The sequence below is a fragment of the Pithys albifrons genome, chromosome 9 (assembly GCF_047495875.1).
Source record: "Pithys albifrons albifrons isolate INPA30051 chromosome 9, PitAlb_v1, whole genome shotgun sequence".
Lineage (NCBI taxonomy): Eukaryota > Metazoa > Chordata > Aves > Passeriformes > Thamnophilidae > Pithys > Pithys albifrons.
The window spans coordinates 24,489,416-24,513,887 of record NC_092466.1 but is presented as its reverse complement, the minus strand read 5'-3'; the positions used below and the strand labels follow the sequence as shown (position 1 = coordinate 24,513,887).

Sequence of the window (24,472 nt, the reverse complement as noted above, 5' to 3'; positions counted from 1 at the left end):
TGTGTCTTTATAGTTTCTGGCCAGCTCCTTAGTTCTTATGAATCAATGCGCCTTTATTATCTCTGTCACTGACTTGGAAATTCCTTTAGTTTAAAAAAACCCAAACAACCAAGCCAATCAACTGAAACCTTCCCATTTTTGTTCTGCTAATAACTAGGTTGCTACCCTATACATTCTAATAATTAGTACTATAACTTTAATTAGAGCACCTGGAAATTATTTGTTGGTGATGCTCTATAATCACATTGTAAAGGAAGTGGGTGTTTTAACAAGCTGCATTTTGATTGCAGAGAAACATAGGAAAAGGGAGAAATATTGGCACTATGCTCTAGAGGTAAGTATGCATGAAAGCCTTCATTTTATTATCTTTAGGGACCTCTGCATATTTTATAGATTCAGAGGAGTTTGTGAAAGATTCAGTTATCAGAGGTAACATTGTTTGTATGTCTGAATACTCGTGGCAAACAATACTGATAGCATGAACAAATCTGCTTTCTGAGATAGTTTTGTCACAGCATGGATATCAATGTAGGCCAGTAATGGGAGAGAACCTCAAACAGCTTGTTGGTCTCTCAAGCAATTCAGATCTAGTTGTGTAAGTCTATGCTGGAAATCTGTCTAAATCCTAGTGAGTATCCTGGAGAGTGTGGGGATGTGAGACAGTGAGTTAATTGTTAAAAGCAAAACCAAAAACAAAAAAAAAACCAACCAACCAAAACCCCCAAACATATAACCCCAAACTCCCACTGGAGGAATGAGGGAAGAATTTGGTTACAGTGACTTAGGATTTGCATGCAAGTTGCATGCAGTAATTTTAATTTTTCTCTATTAAATATTCAAATTATTTTTATACTTTTATACTGTTCTGCTTCAGCCATCTCATAAACAGTCTACCTAACAACAGTTTGAATCTGGCATCCAACAGGGCTGACATTCTCATAATTGATATGCCTGTGTTGATGAAAAATTTCCCCCACTTAGATTCCAGCAGAAGTCACTGATTATAGGGCGTGCAGAGCACAGCAGAAAATCATACATTTTTAAAAATGTATTTTTTTAATGATTGATGATAATTTTATTAAATATCACTGTTGCTGGGTCTCTGGGTAATGAAATAAAACGTTTTTCAGAGAGCAGAGCGAGGCAGTAGTGCCATCGTCACTGGGATGCTGGGTTTCTTACAATGTCAGGAAGCAAACTCAAAGCTGTATTCTAATAATCTAGAATTAGTTTTAAAAGGTCTGTATAATCTTTTGAAGAAATTGGCCTTTTTCTTCACATGAGTTAATTGTCAGTGTGGCCTTTGCAGTAATTTGGTTGCCAGGAACAGGATTCGTATTCATACCTTTCATACTCTTCTTCCTACAAGGTGAAGTGACTCATGTAATGCAGTTAGGAATCCCAGCTGTGATGGGAAACTTGCTATACTTCTCATGGGATGCTATCATGGGAGAATGCCTAATGTTCCTTTTATGACAGAATTTGAATTCTGATTTCACTAGCCAAGAGGATATCTTGCATGTTAATATGAAGCCCGAGTTGCTTATGGAATTCTTAAATTTTATGTCTCAATTTTCTAAGAAAAACAATTTTTTTCCAGAGGGAAGAGTGAAGCACACTCCTAAAAAATTCTGTTTTAGATAAAAATCTAAATTTGAATTTATATACTTTTTGGAAATTTCATTTTACTCCCTAATTCCTAAAAATTGTAAATCAGCAAACTATGTCTGCATATTTGTGTCAGCAATTCCCATATGCTTGCTTTTACAGTTAAATAGACAAACCAGTGAACTTTTGCCCACTTTCTGGAGGTCGATTACTGTATCTGGCAGCTTTTATTTTTCCGGTGTTCCAATTACAGTAGCCTTGCCACACACATTATTGAGTTTAGAACCAGCCTAATGATATATTTTCATTACAATTGTGTTTTTATTTTGTTATAGCAAAAAATCTTTCCAGCAAGCTGAAGGGCTGTGTAGGCATTTGGGTAGTTTTGTGTGTATACTCCCATGGTGCCTTTTTCAGTTAAATGGTGGCCTCAGTGCCCACAGGACCATCATATTATTCCTGCTGTCAGTCTTGCTTTCAGTTTTTGACTCTTTCCATGGGTTACTTGTGGCTGCTGCGAGACATGAGAACTAACAGAAACATCTGTTGTCACCCCAGGAGTTTGGCAGAGTTTCATCCAGAGTATGTGTGCTGCTGTTGATCATATTTTCACTACTCAGTGCCACCACAGTTTGATGACAGTAGAAGAAGATGCTCAGAAAGAAAGTGGAGGCTTTGAGCCAAACTTACAGACAGGAAATGGCAAAGTGTTTGAAGGGAGAGGTAGGAGGGGAAGGGAAGAAAACCTCAAGAAACCCCATCCCTAAAACAAGCAAATAGAGAGTAAAAAATTAAGAAGGATGATACCTCCCTGTCTCCTGAATAAATGTCTTAGATCATAAAACTTTTCTCTCAGCATATTCTACTTTGTGACTAGATACCTTCTGCTGAACTCAATCCCTGCTGTGTTAGGATAAACATCTTAGCAGAGTCAGAGGTCTTGGGTATATAGGGAGAGCAGGATTAGAAAGGTTTAAGAAAGGCAGATTTAGACTGAAGGTTAGGAGATTAGATGCAAAATCATAGAATCATAGAATATCTCAAGTTGGAAGGGTTGGATTATTGGGTCCAACGCCTTGCTCCTTGCAGGACTGCACATCATGTGACTAAGAGGATTGTCTGGATATTCCTTGTACTCTGACAAGTTGGTGCTGTGACCATTTCCCTGTGGACCCTCTCCCTTTGTCTGCTGTGGCACATTGTTGAATCATATTCAGCTTGACATCAACTCAAACTCAGTCAGAGGAACTGCTGGCTTTCTATGTGTACTGCCATAGTTCTCAACAAAGGTGATATTAGTGTGAACTTAGTTTTGCATGGGTGCTCCACAACATTTACAGTGCCTTTTTCTGGTTATACTTCCTTATGAGATGGCAGTATCCAGAGAGATGGCTACTGGAATCATAGATTCACATCATAGTATCATAGAGGGTTTTGGGTTGGGAGGGGGCTGTAAAGATCATCTCATTCCAACCTCCCTGTGGTGGACTGGGACTCTTTCCAGGAGTCCAACTTGCTCAAAGTCCCTTCCTACCTAGTCTTGATCACTTCCAGGGACGGGAAGTAAAAATGGACATAGAGCTTGGAAAGTTTGCTTAGCTTATATCTTTCTGTTACTCCTGTGGTTATCTGCATGAATAGAAATCAGAACAGAAGAAGATTTCTGTGGATATGAGAGATTCCAACTCAATTGTCTTATGGCAGTAGTAGTGGGATTTTAGAGGAAATAAAATTGTTTCATCATTTTTGAATCCTGTAAAAAATGAAAACTGAATGAAGGTAACACTTTTTCATTTGAATTTTTACAACTTTTTCTATTGATTCAATCAGTAACAAGAAGACTTTTTTCCATATAGAGCCCTTTAAAATATATTTCAAGTCAAGTTTTATTTGAACAGCACAGTACAAAAATCTGATATATGTCTTAGTCTTAAGGATGAAGCTTCCTTCTCAGGAAGTTCATTGTATTCAGTAGAAATCTTTTGCAACCTAGAGTGAGGACCACTAGATGCTTCTAGGCAGTAGTGATTGCCAACATGTGCATCGAGTATAAGTACTTAGGTATTGCACATCATTTTTAGTGTCCTGAGAACTTTATAAATGTTAATAAAATGAAGCATTTGAATTATGCACAGTCCTGTGATGCCAGTGAAGATATAGAAAGTGACCAGAAAGAAAAATATCCTGGAATACTCTTTCTTAGAGTTGTGTATCTGCAGACAAAGTGGGAAGCATGCTATGTATGACTTCTGCTTTTGTAACCCATATATCCCATTTTCCTTGTTAAGATAGTTTGTGAGGGTACTTTTAAATGGGAAAAAAAATCTGATCTTACAGCTTATGCCGTTAGTTTTTTCCTGATTTCCATCAGCTAAATCTGAAATGCAGAGATATATTTATTTCTGGAATGCATCCCGTAGTTATGTGTATTGCCTCAGTGTCTTGTTGCTGAATAAGCTAGAGGAAGGTATTTGGAAGAATTCAAATGTTTATTTATTTATTTTTAAACGTGGTCTTAATTAAGTCCTTTCTTCCTTTAAGAAGTAGTTAAGGTAAATTTTTAATGTAGTGTGATACTTGTATGAGATTGTCAGTGAATCTCATTCACATGTAAATTATGGAGGGCACCTGCATCTTGGGAAGCTGCCTGAGATAATTGTGCAGCACTGTAAATGGAGAAAGTCTCGTAAGCTTCAAGCTGCTGCTGAGTAGGCTCTGTAAAATACAGCTTGTGAATAGTGTAAAAGTTTGACAGTCCTCTTTGATGAACTGTTCAATCTTTACGCTGCAGCAAATTCTTTATCAGAATAATTAATATAAAATTTACAAGAAAAAAATGGGAGTTCTAGGCACTACAATGATGTTATCACATTGTAAGAAAATTACAAGTAAACAAAGGGCATTCAAGGTTGACATTTACACAGTAGCATTAACTTTATTATTCCTCAGTGTCCACTTCTATTCCCATGAACACTGAGCAAATTAAAATTCAGTATTTAACAACAGTTACACTGATTTCTTCTTGTTATAATTTAATTTTAGCAAAAGTGCTAAAAATTTCAGTTGACCTATTCTCTCACATCTGTTCATTATCTTTCCTGATCAGGTGTCAGTAACTGCTTGCTGTATCATGCATAATTTATAGGCAGAGAGAGTATTAGGAGGTAACATATTTTTGTGACATATGCTGCATTTGCTGGTTTGATAACTTTTGAAACCAAAAGCTGCAGACTCATGAGACAGAACAATGACTGCCTTTAAGCACCTCACCTGCCCTCTGCTCCTAATGCAACTCTGTCAGTGCTGCTTCTAAGCACTCAGACCTCTGAGGAACTTCAAAGACTTGGTGTTCTCATTTGGAAGATGACTAGGAGGTTTATCTACAAGTTTTGGTACAGGCAGATTCAATCCTGCCATGAGCAGGATGTGTTATGAGAGCTGAGAATGGACACTATACATCTTTATTTTCCACTTGTCCAACATCTGATTGCTTAAAAAGGCTATGTTCAATGTCACAGTCATGCACCAATTCCTGACAGTGCATCAGTGGTATGACCATTGAGAGCAGGAGATGATCTCTGTCAGTTTGTTATTCCTGTTATTTAAAGTCATGAGGTTAAGAAAGTCAAAGAGAATTCACTGAGCTTGTTCTCGTTCTATGCAGCATAAATAAAATTTGATGGAGGTATAATACTCAAGTCAAACAGAAGTTTTGCTGTCCTCTCCTCTCTGCCTTAGATTTCAGTCAGTATCTGTGAATTTGCAGGAACTGTGTATGTTTCCTTGCATCATAAATGTACCAGATGCAGCATTTGTAGTCTACAGGTGTTACTGGATAATTTGAATGCTGGTATTTGGTGTCTAGGGAGTAAACCAAAGTGTTATATGCTACCTAAAAGAAATGGAACCTAAAAGAAGAAAAATTCCTTGTAGATTAAAATCTTTTGTCTACCATTTATATGGTGGCAATGAGATTGATATTAAACAAAACTGTTTCCATAGGAGTGGGTAATAAATGAGGCCACAGCACTTAGACGTTTCTTAAAGTGTGATGTAACTGGTCTTTTGGGGGGGAAATACCAAGTTTAATGTACATATTTCAAGTAATCATTAAAGCAGTTACTTTGTAAGTTCATCTGCTTTTTCAATATTTTGAGAAGTAGAGCTGTACATCTTTTCTCCAGATTTCTGAACATTTGGGTACTTTCTGACTTCCTCCTGCTCCACGTTCTTTCAATCTGAAAGCTGCATTGCACTGTGTAGTCTCTGAGAGAGAACTGTTGTAATCTAGTAAATATTTTCAATTACTTACTGGCTGACCTGCTGCTCTTCAAATATTTATGTGCTGCATACTGGAACTTTATTTCCTATATCAGTAAAGGCTTAGGTATGACTTTATAACTTACAGAGAGCTCCCTTTTATTCACAGAATCACAGACTATTCGGAGTTGGAAGGGACCCACAAGGATCATCGAGTCCAACTCTTAAGTCAATGGTCCACAGAGGGGATTGAACCCGTGACCATGGCATTCTTAAAACCAAGTTTAAACCAACTGAGCTAATCTCAGGGTCATTGTGCTTTCCTCTATAATTTCATTACAATGAGAATAAATGTGATATACTACCCTTGAATCAAAAAAGGCCTTAATGTTTTGTCAGATTTGGCAGATAATTGAAGGATTCTCTGGCATTCTTCAAATTGTTGTTATATATGCTTATTGTGATATTATCATCTAGTTATATTCATGAGTCTCCCAGTTATTTTTGTCCCACTGCTTCTGTCCTTCATCTTTTATCCTGTTACCTTGAAAACCTTGTAAAAAATCATAAATCTCCTTGTAAAAGTATAAATGCAAACAAATTCTATTTGACAGGGTTAGTATTGATGAAGGTTATCTATATTCCCATAAAATATTGATAATTTACTATTTCATGTAAAATGGAAAACACAAGTGTTTAAGTCCATCCCTTCCATGGAAAAAAGTTTGATTTTAGTCAAATGAAGACCTAAAATTCCTGTTGCCAAGTTTTTGAGGTGAAAAAACTTTTCTTTTAGTTAAGGAAGGGAGTAGTTAATCCCTTTTACGTAAGGACCAAGATTTCAGTTTTGGAGTAGTGACAGTACCTTGTGCTTAGAGGCTCTGTCTTTTAAGCCGTGTACTGCCTTTCCTAATCCATGGATTTTTTGTGATTTTTGGGCATTAGAGAGGTGATTTTGAGCATGGGTTTTAGTCATCAGTGCTGGCTGCCTTGCTATTCTGTAATTCACAGAAGGCAGCAAAGATTTCCTTCTGCAATTCAGTCCATATCTTCTTCTCTTGGATACCTCTAATAGCAAAAGCAAGAAAGTATTATTGAAGTTCATGCAGTGCAAGGCAGCATAATGTTTGCCAATAGAGAAGAACTTCCCCTCTGTGACTGAGCAGCATGCAGCTGAAGAGATATTGTGAACTTTAACTTCACTGACAAAGCAGTTTGAGACTTTGTACACAGTTTTTGTGAATATCTCTTAGTGCAATAAACCCATTTTTGCAACTTTTTAATGACCTGTTTTAATATGGAATATTCCTGGCAGTGAATAATTATTTCAGTGGTTTTTTTAATTTCATCTTCTACCACATAATTATTTTTGTAAAAACTACTCTCATAATCTAGGTCATGTAGTACATAAAAGATTTAATAATAATACTTCTTTAAAAATTAGGAAAAAGTAAATTTTTTTTCAATGTTATCATTCATCCTTTCATGGTACTAAAAAATGTGCCAAGAGGTAGTGATTGAAAAACTTGGAATTGTGTACTAGTTAAGGTTAACAACAACAATAAAATTACGAGCAGTCAACTAGAGTACTTCCTGTAATCAGGCTAAACAAGTAATTTTCCTATTATTTCTTTCTCTTTTTTGTCACTTTTAAGACCTTTTACTTGCATTTGTGAAGCACTTTGAGACTTCTGTGTTGATGATTTTTTTTTTTTTAATGATCTGGGACAGAAAGGTTTTTTTCTCCTGGATTAATCATTTAATGGGATATGGGTTATTTGGCAGTTTTCATTTCATATCAATGTCTGAATCGAGTTTCCTTGCTATTGTATTCTTGTTATGATTTGCCACCTGTGAGGTGGAAAGAAATAAAATGAGAGTACAACAGCCAGTGCATTCTTTTCCATTAAGGAACGCTCCTTTTCTGTGGTTTCAGTAGCTCAGTCTTGTATATTGCCTAATATATTTTTACAGGTTTAGTTTCCATCATATTGAAGGCTACTCTACTATAAAAGGTTTTTCTAAAATATATTTTGAAAGTGTAACCTCAGTATAAGTTTTGAACCATAGAGAATACAGTTAAAAACCAGTATTGTCTTAGATGTTAATTACCTAATCTGCCAAATGCACCTATTTCTGTGGTATGTAGGGACCAAAAATAATAATGTGCATGATTAAAACTTAGTGTCCCTGGTAATAAAATGAAGTGCTTTTGTCTGCTACTTTATAATTGAAAGAGCCTTCAGAGAATGTTTTAATCCAATAATAATTTGACCTCTGTAGAGGAAATTAATTAAAGAAATGCTCTATTAACTATGAAAAAGTAAATTCACAGCCTAAGTGTTAGTTTGAAAATTTGTGGAATCTTTTCAGTGAATCATCTTAACCTGCATATGACCACCTTGTCCTAGTTTTTTATTTATTTATGTGTTCCAGACATTAATTTCACTTGTTATGTAGTCTTACAAGTTCATGGATTATTTATTTCTGTAAATGTGGTCTGATACACAGTCACAAGCAGAAAAGGAAACTTTGTGAATAAATATAAATGAAATTATTCACACAAACTTCTTAATTTATGGTGGTAGTTTATGTAACTATTGATATCAACTCCTGCTAACTTGAAACAATCATGTTTTTTTAAAAAAAACCACTCTGTACATTTCAATGCATGTAAGTTTGTAATTACTTTGTTGAATTCACTATAATGCCTGGAGTTCTTAATAGCTTCCTTTTTTACACATCTGTCTTAAGATGTTGAATTGTCTTACATAACTAGTTTAACAATCTTTAACAGTTTTAGTGTGTCTTATTTTAAGATTCCCTACACTATGCCTGCATTGTCTTCCATTTATGCAATACTGAAACACTTAAAATCCTAAATATATTTATAAGAACCCTATGCAACAAAAACTACTGTTACTCTTGTTCTGTAGCTGTGGGGTGAAGACCCCTCAACAGTGTGGCTGAGGACTTCCAAAATTGGTGACACAGCAGGGACTTCCTGCATATCTCTCTATTCTTAGGCTGGTATGGAAATCTGTCAGCCAGCTTTCCAGTTGTTTGGAAATACTGTTTCACATCAATGAAAGCGTTACATTATCATACTTCTATTACTAGGTAGAAAATTTTAATCTTTTAACTGAATCTTTTTGTGCTTTCTTCAGATTTCAAATAATGTAGGTGTGTACTGTTTCACATTCTTAAATGAGAACCATATCCGGGAACCCTTCATCTGACAGGCTGTTGTACTATTTGTAGGATTATGTGTGGGACACTATATATTACCAATCTAGTTTCCCTTGCTGCTCAGGTCAAGGTTTTAGAATTAATTCCTCTACTGGAGAAATTTTTGTCAGACAATGCAATGACATGAAAAGGGGATTTTGTACAAGTAACCCATATCAGAAATATGAAGGGCACAGAACAAAAAAACCCTGTTAAGACTACTGAAGGTCTGCACAAATACAACACAGAGGCTGGTCACTGGAAAAAGAGGAAAAAAAAAGGGGGTGGTGGGATTTGGTCAGCAAAGAAAGTAAGGTTCTGGTTGTAATTAAGGACTGACAAGATGCTTCTCAGAATTCCTGCAGGAATGCATGAAACAAAAAGAATAGTTTTGCAAGAGTTTAACATTTCAGTCATAAACTAGTAAGAAAACTTTTGTACTCTGTTTTTGGCTTATTTTTCTTAACCTGCCAAATTTGCAAAAACCAAATTATATAGCTTGTGAATATTTTATGAGAGCAAAATGCTTGGTTATCTCATCAGCCATGTTTTCCACAGATCTTTCTGGTTCTTTTATTCAGTGAAAGGAATAATGTTTGTCTGGATATCAATAATTAATCCTTTGAAAAGAGTCAAACCATAGCTACAGTATGATAAGTGACGTCAATGTAACTTAATATTGACTAGTAAACTAATATCCGAGGAGGTGCTGTGGACAGGCCAGTTTATGAGTACCTCTTAGCTCACATTTAGTTAGTTTAACTTCTGCTTTCCCTTTCCTACAAGACTTACTCTTTTCCAAGAGAATTAAGTCTCCATACAGCTATTCATTTCTCATATTACCTTTTTTGTTTGTTTGTTTATTAGTGTTCCTTAGAACAGGTGAACTGCTTCAGGGCGTTGGGTTTTGGTGTTTGTTTTTGTGGTTTATTTTTTTTTTTTGCTTGTTTTTACCACTGGATCAACTGGTACTTAGTAACTATTAAGGTGAAGACTACAGATGGTAACGATATCTGATGGAAAGCATCTGCCGTGGCAATGTATTCAGGAGGTACCTGAAGTCTTAACATACACTGTAGATTGCCCCTTTTCTGAGAATGCAGCATAGTATTACGGCTTTAAATAAATTTAAGACCCCTCTTTGCACTTATTAAAATGGTGAGTGAATGTATCTAAGGATATGGAATTAAATTACAGATGGAGATCTAATAATTTTCACCTCAGTGTTTTAGATGTTTTCCTTATAGAAAGGAGAAATAGTCTCATGCAAAATTATTCCTCTTCACGTAGCACCTGTTGGTGGCTTTGGGGAAACTGATGAATGAAAAGGAAAGGAACATAAACACAGATTCTTAATGTGTGAGAATAGTAAATATGAGAGTATTGTCGATCTGATATAAAACCTTTCTTAAAATGTAGGCCCTAGGAATGTAATGCTGTTAATTGAAGGGTAGTTAATGGAGATAATGATACCAGCAACTTGAAATTTTATCTAAAGCAGCCCTTTTCTGACTTCTCCAAACTACATTTTCTTACTTGATTATTACTGCATACTTTAAATGAGGTGCAACTGCAGTTCTGACAGGCCCTTTCTCATCTGGTGTTATCTAGGATGAAATTCAAAGGCTCAAACTGAGCTGGCTACATTGATACTGCTGTTTTTAAACATCTGCTTAAATTGACCATACTGTTTTCTCTTGTGGTGTGGGCATTACTCAGTGCCCTGTATTCTCATTACAGGTGATACTTCCTAATTTTTGTGTGATATTCAAATAGTTAAATGTTAGATAAATGGGAATATCAAGTAATTTTCTTTGTTTTCCCAGACTTTAACCCAGTTCTTTTTCCTCTCATTACCTGCCTGTTTGCTACATTTTCTAACATACTGTAGGGAGTAATCAAGTCTTTTCAGCACCATACTTCAGAGAGTGCTTGTCAGGTTCTTCATGGCATTTTGTGTTTTTAGGGCTTCTCAAAAGACCTAAAATTATTTTTAGATGATGTTTTAAGGTTTCATAACAGTCTTCTAGTTTTATTTCGTGTTGTCCTGTGTTGAATGCGGTGGTTCTATGTACAGGTGTTCTAGAGAGGTGAAATGAAGCAGGCAGGACTAAATTTTCAAAACCATTAAGTGTTTTTGAGTCTCTTTTCCCTTTTCAAATTCTTCTTCCTTAAGGTAACTGTGTTTTATCATCTCAGAATTTGTGTAATCTAAATCAATATTTATTTTTGAAAATAGGAGACAAAGCATTGAACTTTATGGTCCAAGTCTTTGCCAAACCACTGGTAGAAAAGTGAGTCCTGATTCCAGAACACCCCTTCTCATCATGCTCTCTTCCATTTTGTCATTAAGTTCAGGAAAAACATGCTTCACAGGGCACATTGCTTCTGACTTGATCTACCTGAATTCACGTTCCTGTCCTCAAGTAATTAAAATAATGAATACAAGTAAGCAAAGTGGCTAAAGATACCTTACTGGTAATACTGAACTTGTAAATACTTAAACAGTTATTGTCACTGTCAGCACTTTTTTCATGTTTTGGTGTTGGTTACTCAATGCTTTGAGGTGAAGAAATAGCAGTAGGACAGACTAGTCACTTAATAACAGGACTGATTTGTACTCAGTGTAGATAAAAGCAGCCTTTAGCTCCTTTAGTGATTTCTGCACAATTGCATAATGACTTAGGGATAAAATTTCTTACTCCTTACCTGCCAATTAAATAAGATAAGGAGCTAGCCATATAGATGAAAAATATAAAATATCCAAACTGAACAGAAATATTACATAACAGCTAATCTGCATATTAATTATAGCTACAATAATGGCAAGAGCTAGGCTGATCATGAGAGTCTGCTCCAAGTGATACTTGGCAGGGGATGATTGTTTTACTTACATTCTAATTAAGAAATAATATGGGTGGGAGATTTTAATAGAGGTAGAATAAGTGGTATAAATATAGAAATACAGCCATTCAAAATGTATTACAGACTTTAATACCTTCAGAGAGTCAAATAGTGAATAGGCCTGTCATGCCTTACTGCTTTATTCCAGTGGCAAACAAAGTCAATACAGCAAAAAGAACTGTAAGCTATGAAAAACTTTTCAAAATATAAAAATCTACCTTTCTCCTTCAATTTAGTAAATTGCCTACTATTTTATTGAGTGTTGGGAAGTTTTAAATTATTTTTATAATCTTACGAGTAAGCACATCTCTTGACAAAAAGATTGAGGGTAAGGAGGCAACATGTACAAAATAACAGAATTTTCCAACCTTGATATTTCTAAGTTCACTAACATAAAATGGACTTTTTCATTTAGCGCTTTTTGTTCAGTAATCTGTAGTTCTGGAACTTTCTATATCAAGATCCATAGTTATGAATGTTTTTTTCAAGGTATGCACCCCTGTGATTTTTAACAGAGGTTGCTAGGTGAAAAAATCATGAAAGACTGTGGTTTCATCCTTGCTCTGCCAGTGCCTTCTCTAGTGACTGAGTTAAGTGCTTAATCACCACCTCAGTTTCTTATCTGAGAAGAAGAGATAATTGCACCTCCTTTACTATGAAAATCACATTAATTCAGTTAGTATAAACCTGTACAGAGTATGAAAGCTTGCTGTGCAATGCAGAGAAGGATCAGGCAGCAAAATCTGGTGTGTGAAGTTTACATTCTGAAAGATAAGCTCCAGCAGTTACAAAAGGCAGAAAAATGTGGGAAAAGAGAGATGAGCAGAGTGTGTAGCTTTAACTAGTCAGTAGCTGCCATGGCACTGGGGGACTCCCTGACTGATGTGGTGGGGTGAGGCCCTGGCTGCCAGGAACCTTCTTGGGGCCAGCCTGGGATGGGAGCCTGTGGATCAACCAGGCAAGGGGAACCAGGCATGGATTGGCCGAGCTTGGGATCTGGTCCATCAAGGCTGGATAGGACAGGGTTGTGAGAGTGGGTGGCACTGAACAGGGGTGAAATGACATCCTGTGCAACAGAGGGGTCAGGGGACACCACTGAGGCCTGTGAGTGCCCCCAGGGCCTTGAGATGTGTCTTACTTCAATATTTTATGCTATGACAATGTCTGCTATATTGAGCCTAGTTTTACTGGTTTATGATGGAAACCCTGCTGATGGTCAGGGCATTTCTTTGGGACTGATTTATAGGGCTTGGTGATATTATGGGTCACCAGTGGTCTCCAGGCAAGTGTTGTTTTGCTGGAAATGCCTCATGCCATGCTGTACATCACCATCCTCTGCAGTGAGCTCAGTCCTGTAGGTTGTGCTCTGTGCATGTGCAGTGCAGGATATGTCTTTCAATGCTGAGTGTAAAACATCTGATTCACTGTATTCAGATTTGTCAGTGAATGAGGTCCAGTTACACAAATACAGAGAACTTATCTTCTGTCCTATTTGCTTGGGAAGTGTAACTTAATAATTTGTTATTATCAATATAGCAATATCATGCACTGTGCTGTAACTGCTAGTAAGAACACAGAGCCTGCTTTTTGGGAGGGGAAACTAACAGAAGAAAGAATCTGATTAGCTAATTAAGTTGCACTGCTGAGAGTCTCTTAAAACAACTGTTGGTCTCCATATTACATTTTTAGCATTGCTGTCCTGTTCTTTGCTGACAGATTCAATGCAACTGTTTATTAGTTCACTGCTGATCTCAGGAAGTGCCTGTACCCTTATATCCAGCTGTGTCCTCATGGCCATCTCACAGCTATTTGTTTTGACCATCACAGTGTAGTATTCCTACTGTAGTAATAATAATCACATAACTGGCATCAAACATCTTTGCTTGTATAACAGATATCCCAAAGGGGAATAATGGCAATTGATTTCCTGCTTAGTGGTCTACAGACAAGTCATCTATAAGCAAGATCTTTCAAGCTGTTGGTCTGTGCAGAGTGTTTGAAGCACTAAAGTAGATCTATGTGTGAAGTTCAAATGCTTGGTACTTACTTCAGCACTGAATTTTCCTGCCTCTCCTATGCTTGTTTAGCATAACTTGTCAAATATTCAGGAAGTCATTAGTATTAAGCTGTCACCAAAGGCATGCTCATGGCACAGTATGATACTTTGCATACGATATTTTTTAAATGCTGTACAATCCAGGCTGGCTTTTGCTGTCATTTCCCTTGATTTTTGTGTGGCACCCATGACTGTAGCACATAGCAGGCAGTTACAGAGCACGACAATCTTGCTGCAGCATCCGTGAGAGACTGAGATGGATTCCAGTGCATGTGACTCATCAGTCAGCTTGGTGCAGCTGGGGCTCCTCTTTAATTTCTAGCTCTCTATTCTGAGAGCCACTTACTGACTGAATAATTCCTGTGATATATTAAACACTTTCATTGAAAAACTGGTTCACTGATAGCATGGCAGCTCCCTGCAGATTCTCTGTGGTGTATTTTGTTCCCCTTACACTTGATAATTACTGTCTTGTTACATCATGCTTCTTAGTGAAGGTTTACTCAGATAATTAATTCTAGTGATATTAAATTAAAGTTGTGCATAAATTACATTCACACCTAGTAGGCATTGTTTTGAACTAATACATCAGAAGGTCTTTCAGTGTATGTGTGACAAATTTTTTTATAAGTGGCTCTATAATTGCATACAGAGCTCTAGTCAGTTATGCTGCTTATAAGCAAGTAACATAGAGCATATTTGATGCCAAGTATATGTTTTTAAGATGTAATGTCAAGGAGCATATTATTATCTAGTTGTTAATCTGGTACCTTATAAAACATATCTATTTCTAGTATTTCTAAATAGGTATGTCCAATTAGGTTCTGTAAAGAATCCCAGAAGATTTGTTTTCTGTTTCTCAAAGCATATCTTAGACATAACTTTGCTGTAGCTTTCCTTGTCAAATTGCTAAACACTGACTAACTCCAATACTTACTTTGCAGGAGGCCCAGAAGATCAATGGTGGTGGAGATACACAGGCAGATGGAGCCTGCAAACCAACAGATGAAAAAGAGGAGAATGTGGCAGCAGAAGTGGGATGGATGACGTCTGTGAAGGATTGGGCAGGAGTCATGATATCTGCCCAGACATTAACTGGCAGAGTACTTGTAAGTTTTCCATAATTTTCTATGTTTTTTTTTTAAAGAACATTTCTTAAGAAGAACTTAGTCCCAGCATTAGTGGAGGATTTTTTATTGGTTTGTTGCATCAGCACTTAATCAATCCCAATTTTCTCTTTTGGAAGTAAAAATAGCAGACTATTTCCCACTGCAAAAGAGAGGCAGAGACAGTAAGTAAGAACAACTGACTTCTAGACTACTCCCCAGCCTATTTCAGTATTCTGACACCAAGATTTTGAATTGTGCTACAAACAGTGAGTTTAGCAATTTCATATTAGGTTGCAAAGCTATAGGCCTATTTTATCTGGAAGTAAAATTGTGTGGGGAAAAAAGGAAGCCAACTTGGAAAATAAGCATAGCATTACAAGTGTGTATAGTGGTCAGAAATATAAAACAAAGAAAAGTTTGAACTGGCTATGCTGTGATATTTTCAGTAGAATAGTAATAATTTTATATTCTCTGGATCTTTATTAGCTTAGGAAATCCTTCAAATATATGAACAGCTACATATCAAATACGGCCATATACTGATGATATGCGGTTTAAAATTCTACTGAAAAAAACTCTGTAGTTTTCTACTTTATTTGACTATAATTACATTACAGCTTTATTTAATACTAAATTGCCAAGGGTTTTCTGTGGTGTTCAGTGCAGTAAAAGGTGACTCCTGTGTAATTTTGATTAGTTTCCTTGTTAGAATGCATCTACTTATAAACAGCTAAAGTGATTTAAATCCCATTTAAAACCTCTGAGAATCCCAGTGAGACTTTGTAACTAGTTTGGGTAAAACTGAAAAAGGATTTGTGTCTGTCTTTATTTTGGTATAATTTACAGTGAGTCAGTGTGGGTCTATAGAGTAATTATTTGGATGGGGAGGAAAGGGAGAAAAAGGAAAGAAATTGCACTTCTCAATCAAGTCCTTTACAATAAAAGGTGATGCAATTGCCACTGTATTGCTTTGTTCTGCAAGAATATTATTTTGATTATTTTTTCTTAAAAGTATCTTCTTCCCATTTGCTTGTGTTAATTGCTGACTTTTATCAATACCATGGAAGCATGTTCCATTGCTGCTTTGAGCACTATGTGTCTTCCATGTGAAGCTGGCAGACTGACGTCATCTTATGAAAAGTGGCACTTTGCATGTTTTCCTGACATTTTCAACATGAAAAAAGGAAAAATCTTAAAAGTCATGCTTCTTATCCCAATTTAAGTATCAAGGCTAGAAATCACCCCAAACCCACTGCTTCTAGCTATGCAGTGAGAAATTGGCCTGTGATGTTTCTACTGAGTTATATATGAGCATAAATACAATCCAACAACCAAAACCTAATATAAATAATATAAAATGCATCGTACTATGTATTTTTTTCAGTATACTGGGAGAACTTATTCAATTCCATTAGATGACTTCACTTACCATTGTATTTTACAAGGGACTAGCTGGGCTGTGTTGTTGGGTTAGGTTATTTCTGAGAGTGTATTTATAGTCTTGTCAAGGTATAGCAGCAAGTATTGTGCACCTCTGGGTTTATCAATATGAGGAACCATCTGAAAAATAAGAAGTGATGTATGGAATCTGTTAGTTTATTGTATTCAGTTTAGAAAACAAGATGTGTTTATTTTAATATAGTAGTCATCAGTTTCTGCATTTGAATTGACAAGATGGAATTCATGGAGGACAATTTCCAGTTTCAACATTGTCTGTTCATTTAAATTTTACTTTCTGGGTATATTATTAAATGTTAAGTGCTTCAATGAACATTTGTGCTGGACGTAATGCTCACATTATTTGTACATATAGGATGTAGCAAAATTGTTTGAAAATTTGAGGACTTACTCATGAATTCCCGCTAATTTAATACAGTCTTTTCCTGCCAGCTATATTTCTGAATCAAAGTGTGGAATTTCTTTTCCCCTGAAGAAGAAAGAACTGACGATTTCACAGTTCTGTGAAATATCTGTGTATGAGATATCTGCAGCCAAGGAAATTCTAGTACACTTTTACACTCTGAGAGTTTCAATTAAAATCAGTCTTATACATCCAATGTTCAGTTCAGCATGATGACCTGAAGGCAGTTGTGTAACTGCTGCCTGGTTTTATATAAGGAGTGAAGGTTATAAGTTAGCTTAGTGTTGAACACACATCAGTGTGAAGCAGAAGCTTATTTGTGTTTTCTGCTCATGGGAAAACTCCCATCATTATTCTTATCTGGACAGTCATTTTCTGCACAGTGAATCTTAGTGGAATGTCAAGTGCTGTGTGTGGAATCTGAACAGACCACATTTTGGACCTCTCTCTACTGGCATCTGTCACCGTATCTTTGACAAGTCTGATCTACCTTTTATTTCTTCCCTAGAAGCCTTAGAAAACAACTTTCTAATTTATCGGATGAGTTGTCCAGTTGCTTTTTGAATGTTGAAAAAAATATTTGCATAGTGGATGCTCCTATAATGACTTGTTTAATATTTAACCTTTATGGCTACCCAATGGTGAGGAAAATAAAGGCCAACAATACGGAATATACAGGACAAAAATTTGTGTTTAAAGGGCATAGCTTCATAGTATAGTACAAAATTGGACATTTGCATCAACATTGGACCATTTGCACAGTTTTCTAATGAAAAGAAATATCTCTGTTAAGACAATAGATGAAAATTAGTACATAAGTCACGATGCCTAAACTCATAACAGACAGTTTTCAGAGGCAGCAACCCCTATGTGTTAAATAAAGCACTTTGAATACTGCCAAAAAAAATAAAATTAGATGCAGTCAAAGTCCTCATTGTCATGGGTCACAGCTACTAAGGAATGGTGGGAAAAGGGGGCAAACTATGTTTACAGTAACTCAATTTATCTATCCAAGTGTAGGGATTTTATAAACTACGGGAGGAGTTTTACACAGAACTATTTTTCCACACAGTTGCACACAATTCTAAAACCTACACATCATCTAAAATCTGACATTAGTTTTTCCAGCAGTGAAGCCACATCCATTATTTGATATAATTGGTTTGCAGTCTATTGGCTATGACATTACAAATTTTCTTAGACAGTTAAGCAAACTTTAGTGTCACCTATACATTACCATAGCTGGGCAAAAATAAATAATGTCATATTTTCCCTTGCATGTGTGCTCCATGTTTCTGAACTAGAGGAGAATGAGTAATCCTTCCTCAGTCTCCAGGTGTGACTGCACAGGCAGGAAGCACAGAATGTTCCATGTCCTGATTGGTTTAGGTGGTGATTTGGGTTTTTGTTTCTCTCTCTCTCTCTTTTTTCCCCCCATTTTCTCCCTGATTTGTTTTGTTTGTTGTTTTCAGTCTTCCGAGATTGAAAGTCTTATGTCTGTTGTGTAGATTGTATACTATTACATGTATATATATATATATATATATATATATATATATATATATATATGTATAGTACAGTAGTATAAAAGGTCCTGTTTCCTCATCTTGGTCAATAAGAGAAATGACATAAGAATGAAGGGCAGAGTCTTACCAAGTATCGGACATGTGTATAAAGACAGTGCACAAAGCTGCTGAGGATGCACCTGTCAGTGTAACTGCACAGATCTGTGCACCACAGTTGGTAGCTTATAAACTTCTTGTCGATGTTTGTTACTTACCTACTGTTCATAAGGGGGTAGTTTAGATTCTGCTCATCTCTACTGAGAAATGAACTTTGCCCATTTAGTTATTTTTAATCTTTCATAGCCCTTAGTGGCAAGTAAATGAATACAAGAGATGAGTTCTAGATTGCCTTAATCTCCTGTGACAATGATGTGGGCTATTTCCAGGGTTTCCATAGGAATAGGAACAATGTTCTCCATTTGAGTTCATGAGATAATGATAATGGCATAGAGTAGGAAGTGTTGAGCAAGTCTTGCTTGTTTCCATGGTAACTGCAGCTAGATTAAGTTCCATTTAAGCATTTTTTTCTCTGAATATTTGTTTATTATTGACAGTAGCAAGGATTGTTTTGCAGGTTTTTTTTGCTATGGATCAAAGGATGTTCTTCTGCCCACAGTCTTGTTGGAAAGTTTTTCTACTATGCATATTTCTTTAACATTGAATTATTCAATTCTGCATGTAGATGCTACATATAGATGTAGCATTCCTAATTGACACTGCACCTTTAAGATAGTCACCTTATATTTTTGGAAAAGTGCTTCAGTTTCAGTGGATGTTATATTTAAAAAAATTGTTTAGTGGCTAAACTAAAATACTAAAAATAAGAGCATGCTGATTTCTTCATATGGGGTGATATCTAGGACAAAGAAATCATTTCATTATCAGTTATGACACTAATATAGGAATAAGGTGGCTAATTGCAATTCTTTAACCACCAGCTTGCTCTTAGTATGTTATTTTTAGTATAGTTTGGACAATGCTCTCAGGCACACGATGTAATTCTTGGTGTCCTGTGCAGGGCCTAGAGTTGAACTCAATGATCCTGGTGGGTCCCTTCCAACTCAGCATATTCTATGATTTTATGATTAAAATATGCCAATGTTAGACTTTCTTTTCTCTTAAGTCACCACAAATTGTATGGCTAGTCAAACATAAATAGCATTTTTTCTCCTCAATTTTTGCAGGTTTATGTTCTGCTATGTGGAGAATGGGCTAGATTAGAATAAGGTAGATGTACATGGTAAAATCAAATCAAGAAAAGAATAAGGAGCACATTTCATAAAGGCATGACATGAACTATCCTGAGAACTGGACTTAAAACCTTGCATTTGAATTCTTAGCTCAGAAGGTGGAGAAATAGAAAATTAGCGTATATATCACATATGCAATCCACAAATGTTTATCTTAAATAAAATTGCTAATTTTTATAAACGTTTTTGTAAGACAAATCTCAGTGTAGCCTAATCTACCTTATCTCCATGTGGTGTTTCAGTCAGATTATAGCTGCTGCTATGGAAACTATTGTAAAGTTATCTCTAAACTTCTTGCTGTGCTGCAGTGACTTCTGTGACCTCTAGATAGATGGCCATGCTTGCTGAATCCATTCTAACAGTATTATAAAGCATGAGTCTTTGCCTACAGTGGGAATAAATATATTCTTCTAACATTTTTGACATCTACTGTTTCCTTTCTTGGCTAAGTGAAGATATCTGTGGAATTCTATTACTAAAATGAAGAAAAGCAAACACATTTTAAAATTACGAGTCAAGATTTAAATGGTGTGATTACTTGGAGAAAGTATTTTCTCACATGGTTACTCTTTGGGAGAGCAAAACTGGTTTGGGCACACTACTATTGTAGAGAGTGTTTCTGTTGCACAGCACTTCATTGCTGAAAAAAATCAGTGTATACACATGTCAAATAGAAGTTAGAAAAAGTCCTTGCTACTCCTTTCTTAGATACAATGAGAATGAAAGTGTGTTCCTTCTGATAGCACTGTGTTATCCTCATGATAAGAATGAGGTGCAGAGGGAATTTGCCTTCCACCTATAGGCCATTGACAATAGTCAGGTATTGAACAAAAGATAGAAATAAAACTGTTGCAAATGAAGTGTGTTTACAAAGTTCACTAGAGGAGACAGATGGCTCCCCCTAAGGCATTTGCGCCTTTCCCATGCAAAGGGCTGCTCTGAGGAAACAGTTGATAATATTGGGGTTTTAATGGATTTTTGTTTTTTCCTCTTTGCATTTAGTGTATTTGATAAAATTGTGCTTGCAATCAAAGCACTGCTGTGATAATGTGTATTTTTAAAGATAATTATGTATATGCTTTTGTACAGCTCTACCATCAATGATTTGTTCTGGGAGATGGGGTAAATGAAACCAACTGCTAAGCTTGTGGTTAAAAAAATTAAATCTCCATTTTGAAGTTCAGCAAAAAATAATAATTACTTTTACGCAAAATATTGTTATCAAAATAATTTTCCTTTTGCTTCTTTTATATATATATATTTTTTTGAAACTGTTTTGGTATTTACTTGAATATGCAGAAGTTTCCTGAGTACGGTTCTCAGCAACTTCATCCTGGCTTCAGAAGTTTAATGTGGCTCCTTAAATGTGCATTACTTTGGCACAGGAGATTCCTCTCTTGTAATTAATGCTTGTTTCAGCTTCAAATGCTGCAGCAGAGAGAACTTCAAAGCTTACTACTACAGCTGCTCAAAGTCCCACTTTTCCTGTGAAGTCAGATGTCTGTATTGGTAGGCTTTGGAAGGCTTGGTTCCACCTGAAGTAATAGTAAACAATCTACTTGTCTTTCTGAAAAGAGAGCAGGAAATCTACTGGTAGAAACTAGGATGGGAAAGTTGTCAATTCAAAGTAAAAATGAGGGAATATTAACTGCCTGTTGCATGCATTTCACCTAGAAGCTGAAAGCTCTCCAGCTCTTCCATAAGTCTAGAGCAAAATGCCATGAATTTAAAGGAGAAACATGTATGTCCACTCTTTATCCTGGAGACACCTTCCCTCATCTTAGGAGGTAGGAGAAATAGGAACAACAATGGGAGAAAAAGGGAAAGAGATGGAATTTTACAGAAGTTTGAAGCAACCCTGCTTGTTCTTTCAGTCTTGTGAAGACTGCTTCTAGCAGCAAAGCTGTCTAGGATAGGTGGTTGAAAAGGCAATTTCGGCAATGTAATTCCATGCCTTCTTATGAGCTGTAGAACCACTGACTGGTCATGAACAGGGGCTTACAAAAATAACTTAATTGAGGCAGTGTAAGTATAGAATGAAAAAGGAAACATAATCTGATCATTTCTCTATTTGTAGTCCAAACTTAAAAAAAATCAAACACAGTGTACTTGTTACTGCTTAGAATTGTGGTACTACTTGGGAACTAAAGTGAAATGTGGAACCTTGTCCTTCCTTGCATAGACAGATACTCTTCACTGCATGCAAACCGAGCCATGCAGTTCTGTCAGATGCCCACAGTCCCCTCACTGAAAAACATGTAACTCCTACATACTGTTAAAAAATCCACTTTGTGCCTGTCAGGGTAAAATCTTGCAAAAATTACTTCAGTAGAGATGAGTAGATTTCAGTGAGCCATCTGATTGTTGTGATATACAAAATGTGATACTGTCATGAGCCTGCTGCAAAGGATAGGAGAATGCTAAGTTTTTGCATAGAAAGGAACTATTCTCTTTGCTACTGTCAGCCATTAAATTTAATCCTATAATCCTATTTTGAAGGTGCTAAATGTACCTTGTGAAAGTCTGGCTGTGTATCTTGGTAACAAGGAGGAGTATATTGTCTGCAGTTTAGTGTCAATGCAAAATGTTTATAACATCCTTGTGAGTGGTTTAATTTTATAATTTTTCTTTACTTTTTAATCTCTTCCTTATGAGGAGGAAAGAAGTCAGATTTTGTGACTTTGGATGCCTTGTTTTGGATTTTTAAATCTATCCTATCCAAACATTGCAAGGTTCAATTGAATCTTAGAGAATTTTGAATTAGAAGAATCAACAGTGTGGACAGTGTTACATGCTGCCATTTCTATTCCATGCTACAGATTAGCAACCATGCATATGTAATCAGGGCCTGGAACAGTCAGTTCTATTGTTTTAGCTAAATCAGGGAATTCTGAATTCTGCTCTAAGCAGTGTAAACAAAGCTCATCTGTGATGTTCTCCTACCCTTCAAAAGCCTGGCATGTATTATGAATGGAAACTCAGCACAGGTACGAAAAGATGAATTCAGCAGGATCTTTCTTGAATATTGTAGCAGTTTGCTCAGATTTTTTTATCCAAGGCTGCAATTTTATTTTTTTATTTATTTTTGTTCTCAAAAAAGGCTGAGCAAATTTTGCTATTGATGCTTATGTCCAAGGATTTAATAAATGTGATCAAGTTTCACACTGTCAAAAAAGATTTTAAAGTCCTTTTCTGCTATACTTAGAGGATTGTAAAATATTATCAAAAATAATGCAGTAAGTGCAAATCAGGGTTCTTTTCCATATTAAAACCCAGAAACATAGATTAGCATGTAGATCATAAAAGGCTTCCATGTCCTGCTAATTAAAGATACTTGAGAAACCTGTGGATATTTTTCTATCAATTTCAATTTTTTGCAAAAGTTGGCCTATATATTACATTGTCAGATTTGCCTTATTTTTCCTCATGGTAAATGTTACAAAGTTGGTTTGGGTAATTTTTTTGATATTTTCCAGTTTGCTGTTGTAGAAGGCTCTGAAAAGTAACAAAGAAAACCAAGCCAACAGGTGATATATTTACAGTTGCTCTTTGGTGTTTGTAAGTGTAGTTGAAAATTTTTAAGGGTCTCCAGACTGGAAAGGATTGTCAGCCCCTGTCTTAAATCTAGTGGAGGAGTTAGTTGGGCAGAAAACTCTCCTGTCTTTGAAGTACCAGCTAGAGGAAGTACAGTAGATGGTGCTGTCCGTAACAGTAACTCTTAATTTCCTAAGCATTTTCTGTCACTCTTGAGAAATTATGTGAGCAATGTGAATTCAGTAACTGCAGTATAGGATTGGAAGTTTGACATGTTTTCTGTTCTCAGGTATAAGAGTAACTTTGTTGATTATGAACATATAACTAATCTTACTATTATTTCTTTGTTTCTGTGCAAGCTGTGATTGAAATTATGCTTGTAAAAAGTATTGAAGTCAGCTTTTAAGTACTGAAATTAGAAATTTAAAATTTAGTGACTTTTTTACTTTGTCCAATAGAAATTTTCCAGTCCAAAATATATTTCTGTCCTATATAGTTAAATCCATCTAGTGGTATGAACTATGTATTATGTCTTCTTTATATAAATTTCATATATAAATATTTCTCTGCCTATATATGAGTTATTTTTACTTCCATATTATGCAGTTGGAGATTGCATCAAAATATTTTTTACTATACAGGCTCTTTTCCTTAGTGTTTTTGTTCTGTACTTCTGCTTGTTTAAAAATCTCTTTTGGGCCTGATAGGTGCAGACAGATAAATAATCTGAATTTTTCCTTGCCATTCAGTCCATTAGACTTATTATGTATTCTCTTTTAGAAAGAGCCTCGGGCATCAACACTAGTTGCTCATGGTCTCTTTATAGCTGATGGCTCTTGATATGAAAGACCTATTTTTTAATGATGCCATTCCATTGCTTATCCAACCCCACTGTTTTATTTCTACAAATAAAAAGCCTGCCTGTGTGAGATCTTTCCTTATTTCTCTTAAGAGAATATATCATGTGGTATAAAAAAAAAAGAAAAGTTAAAACTGGTTTTATACAACTTAAGTTATGTAGCTATCTGATAATTAATCATGTGAGTTAATTCATTGATATGGGATTACAGGAATAAGCATAGGTTGAATCTTGAAAA

At 35.9% G+C, this 24,472-nt stretch overlaps 1 protein-coding gene across 33 annotated transcripts in view; it reads left to right on the top strand.

Annotated features, from left to right (window-relative positions):
• KCNMA1 (potassium calcium-activated channel subfamily M alpha 1) overlaps positions 1-24,472 on the top strand; it is a 430,172-nt gene that overhangs the window by 108,355 nt on the left and 297,345 nt on the right. For all 33 annotated transcript variants that reach the window (XM_071563747.1, XM_071563746.1, XM_071563758.1 and 30 more), the window contains one exon: positions 15,001-15,165. In XM_071563747.1, coding sequence (XP_071419848.1) covers positions 15,001-15,165 — 165 coding nt within the window. The remainder of the gene's footprint in view (positions 1-15,000; positions 15,166-24,472) is intronic.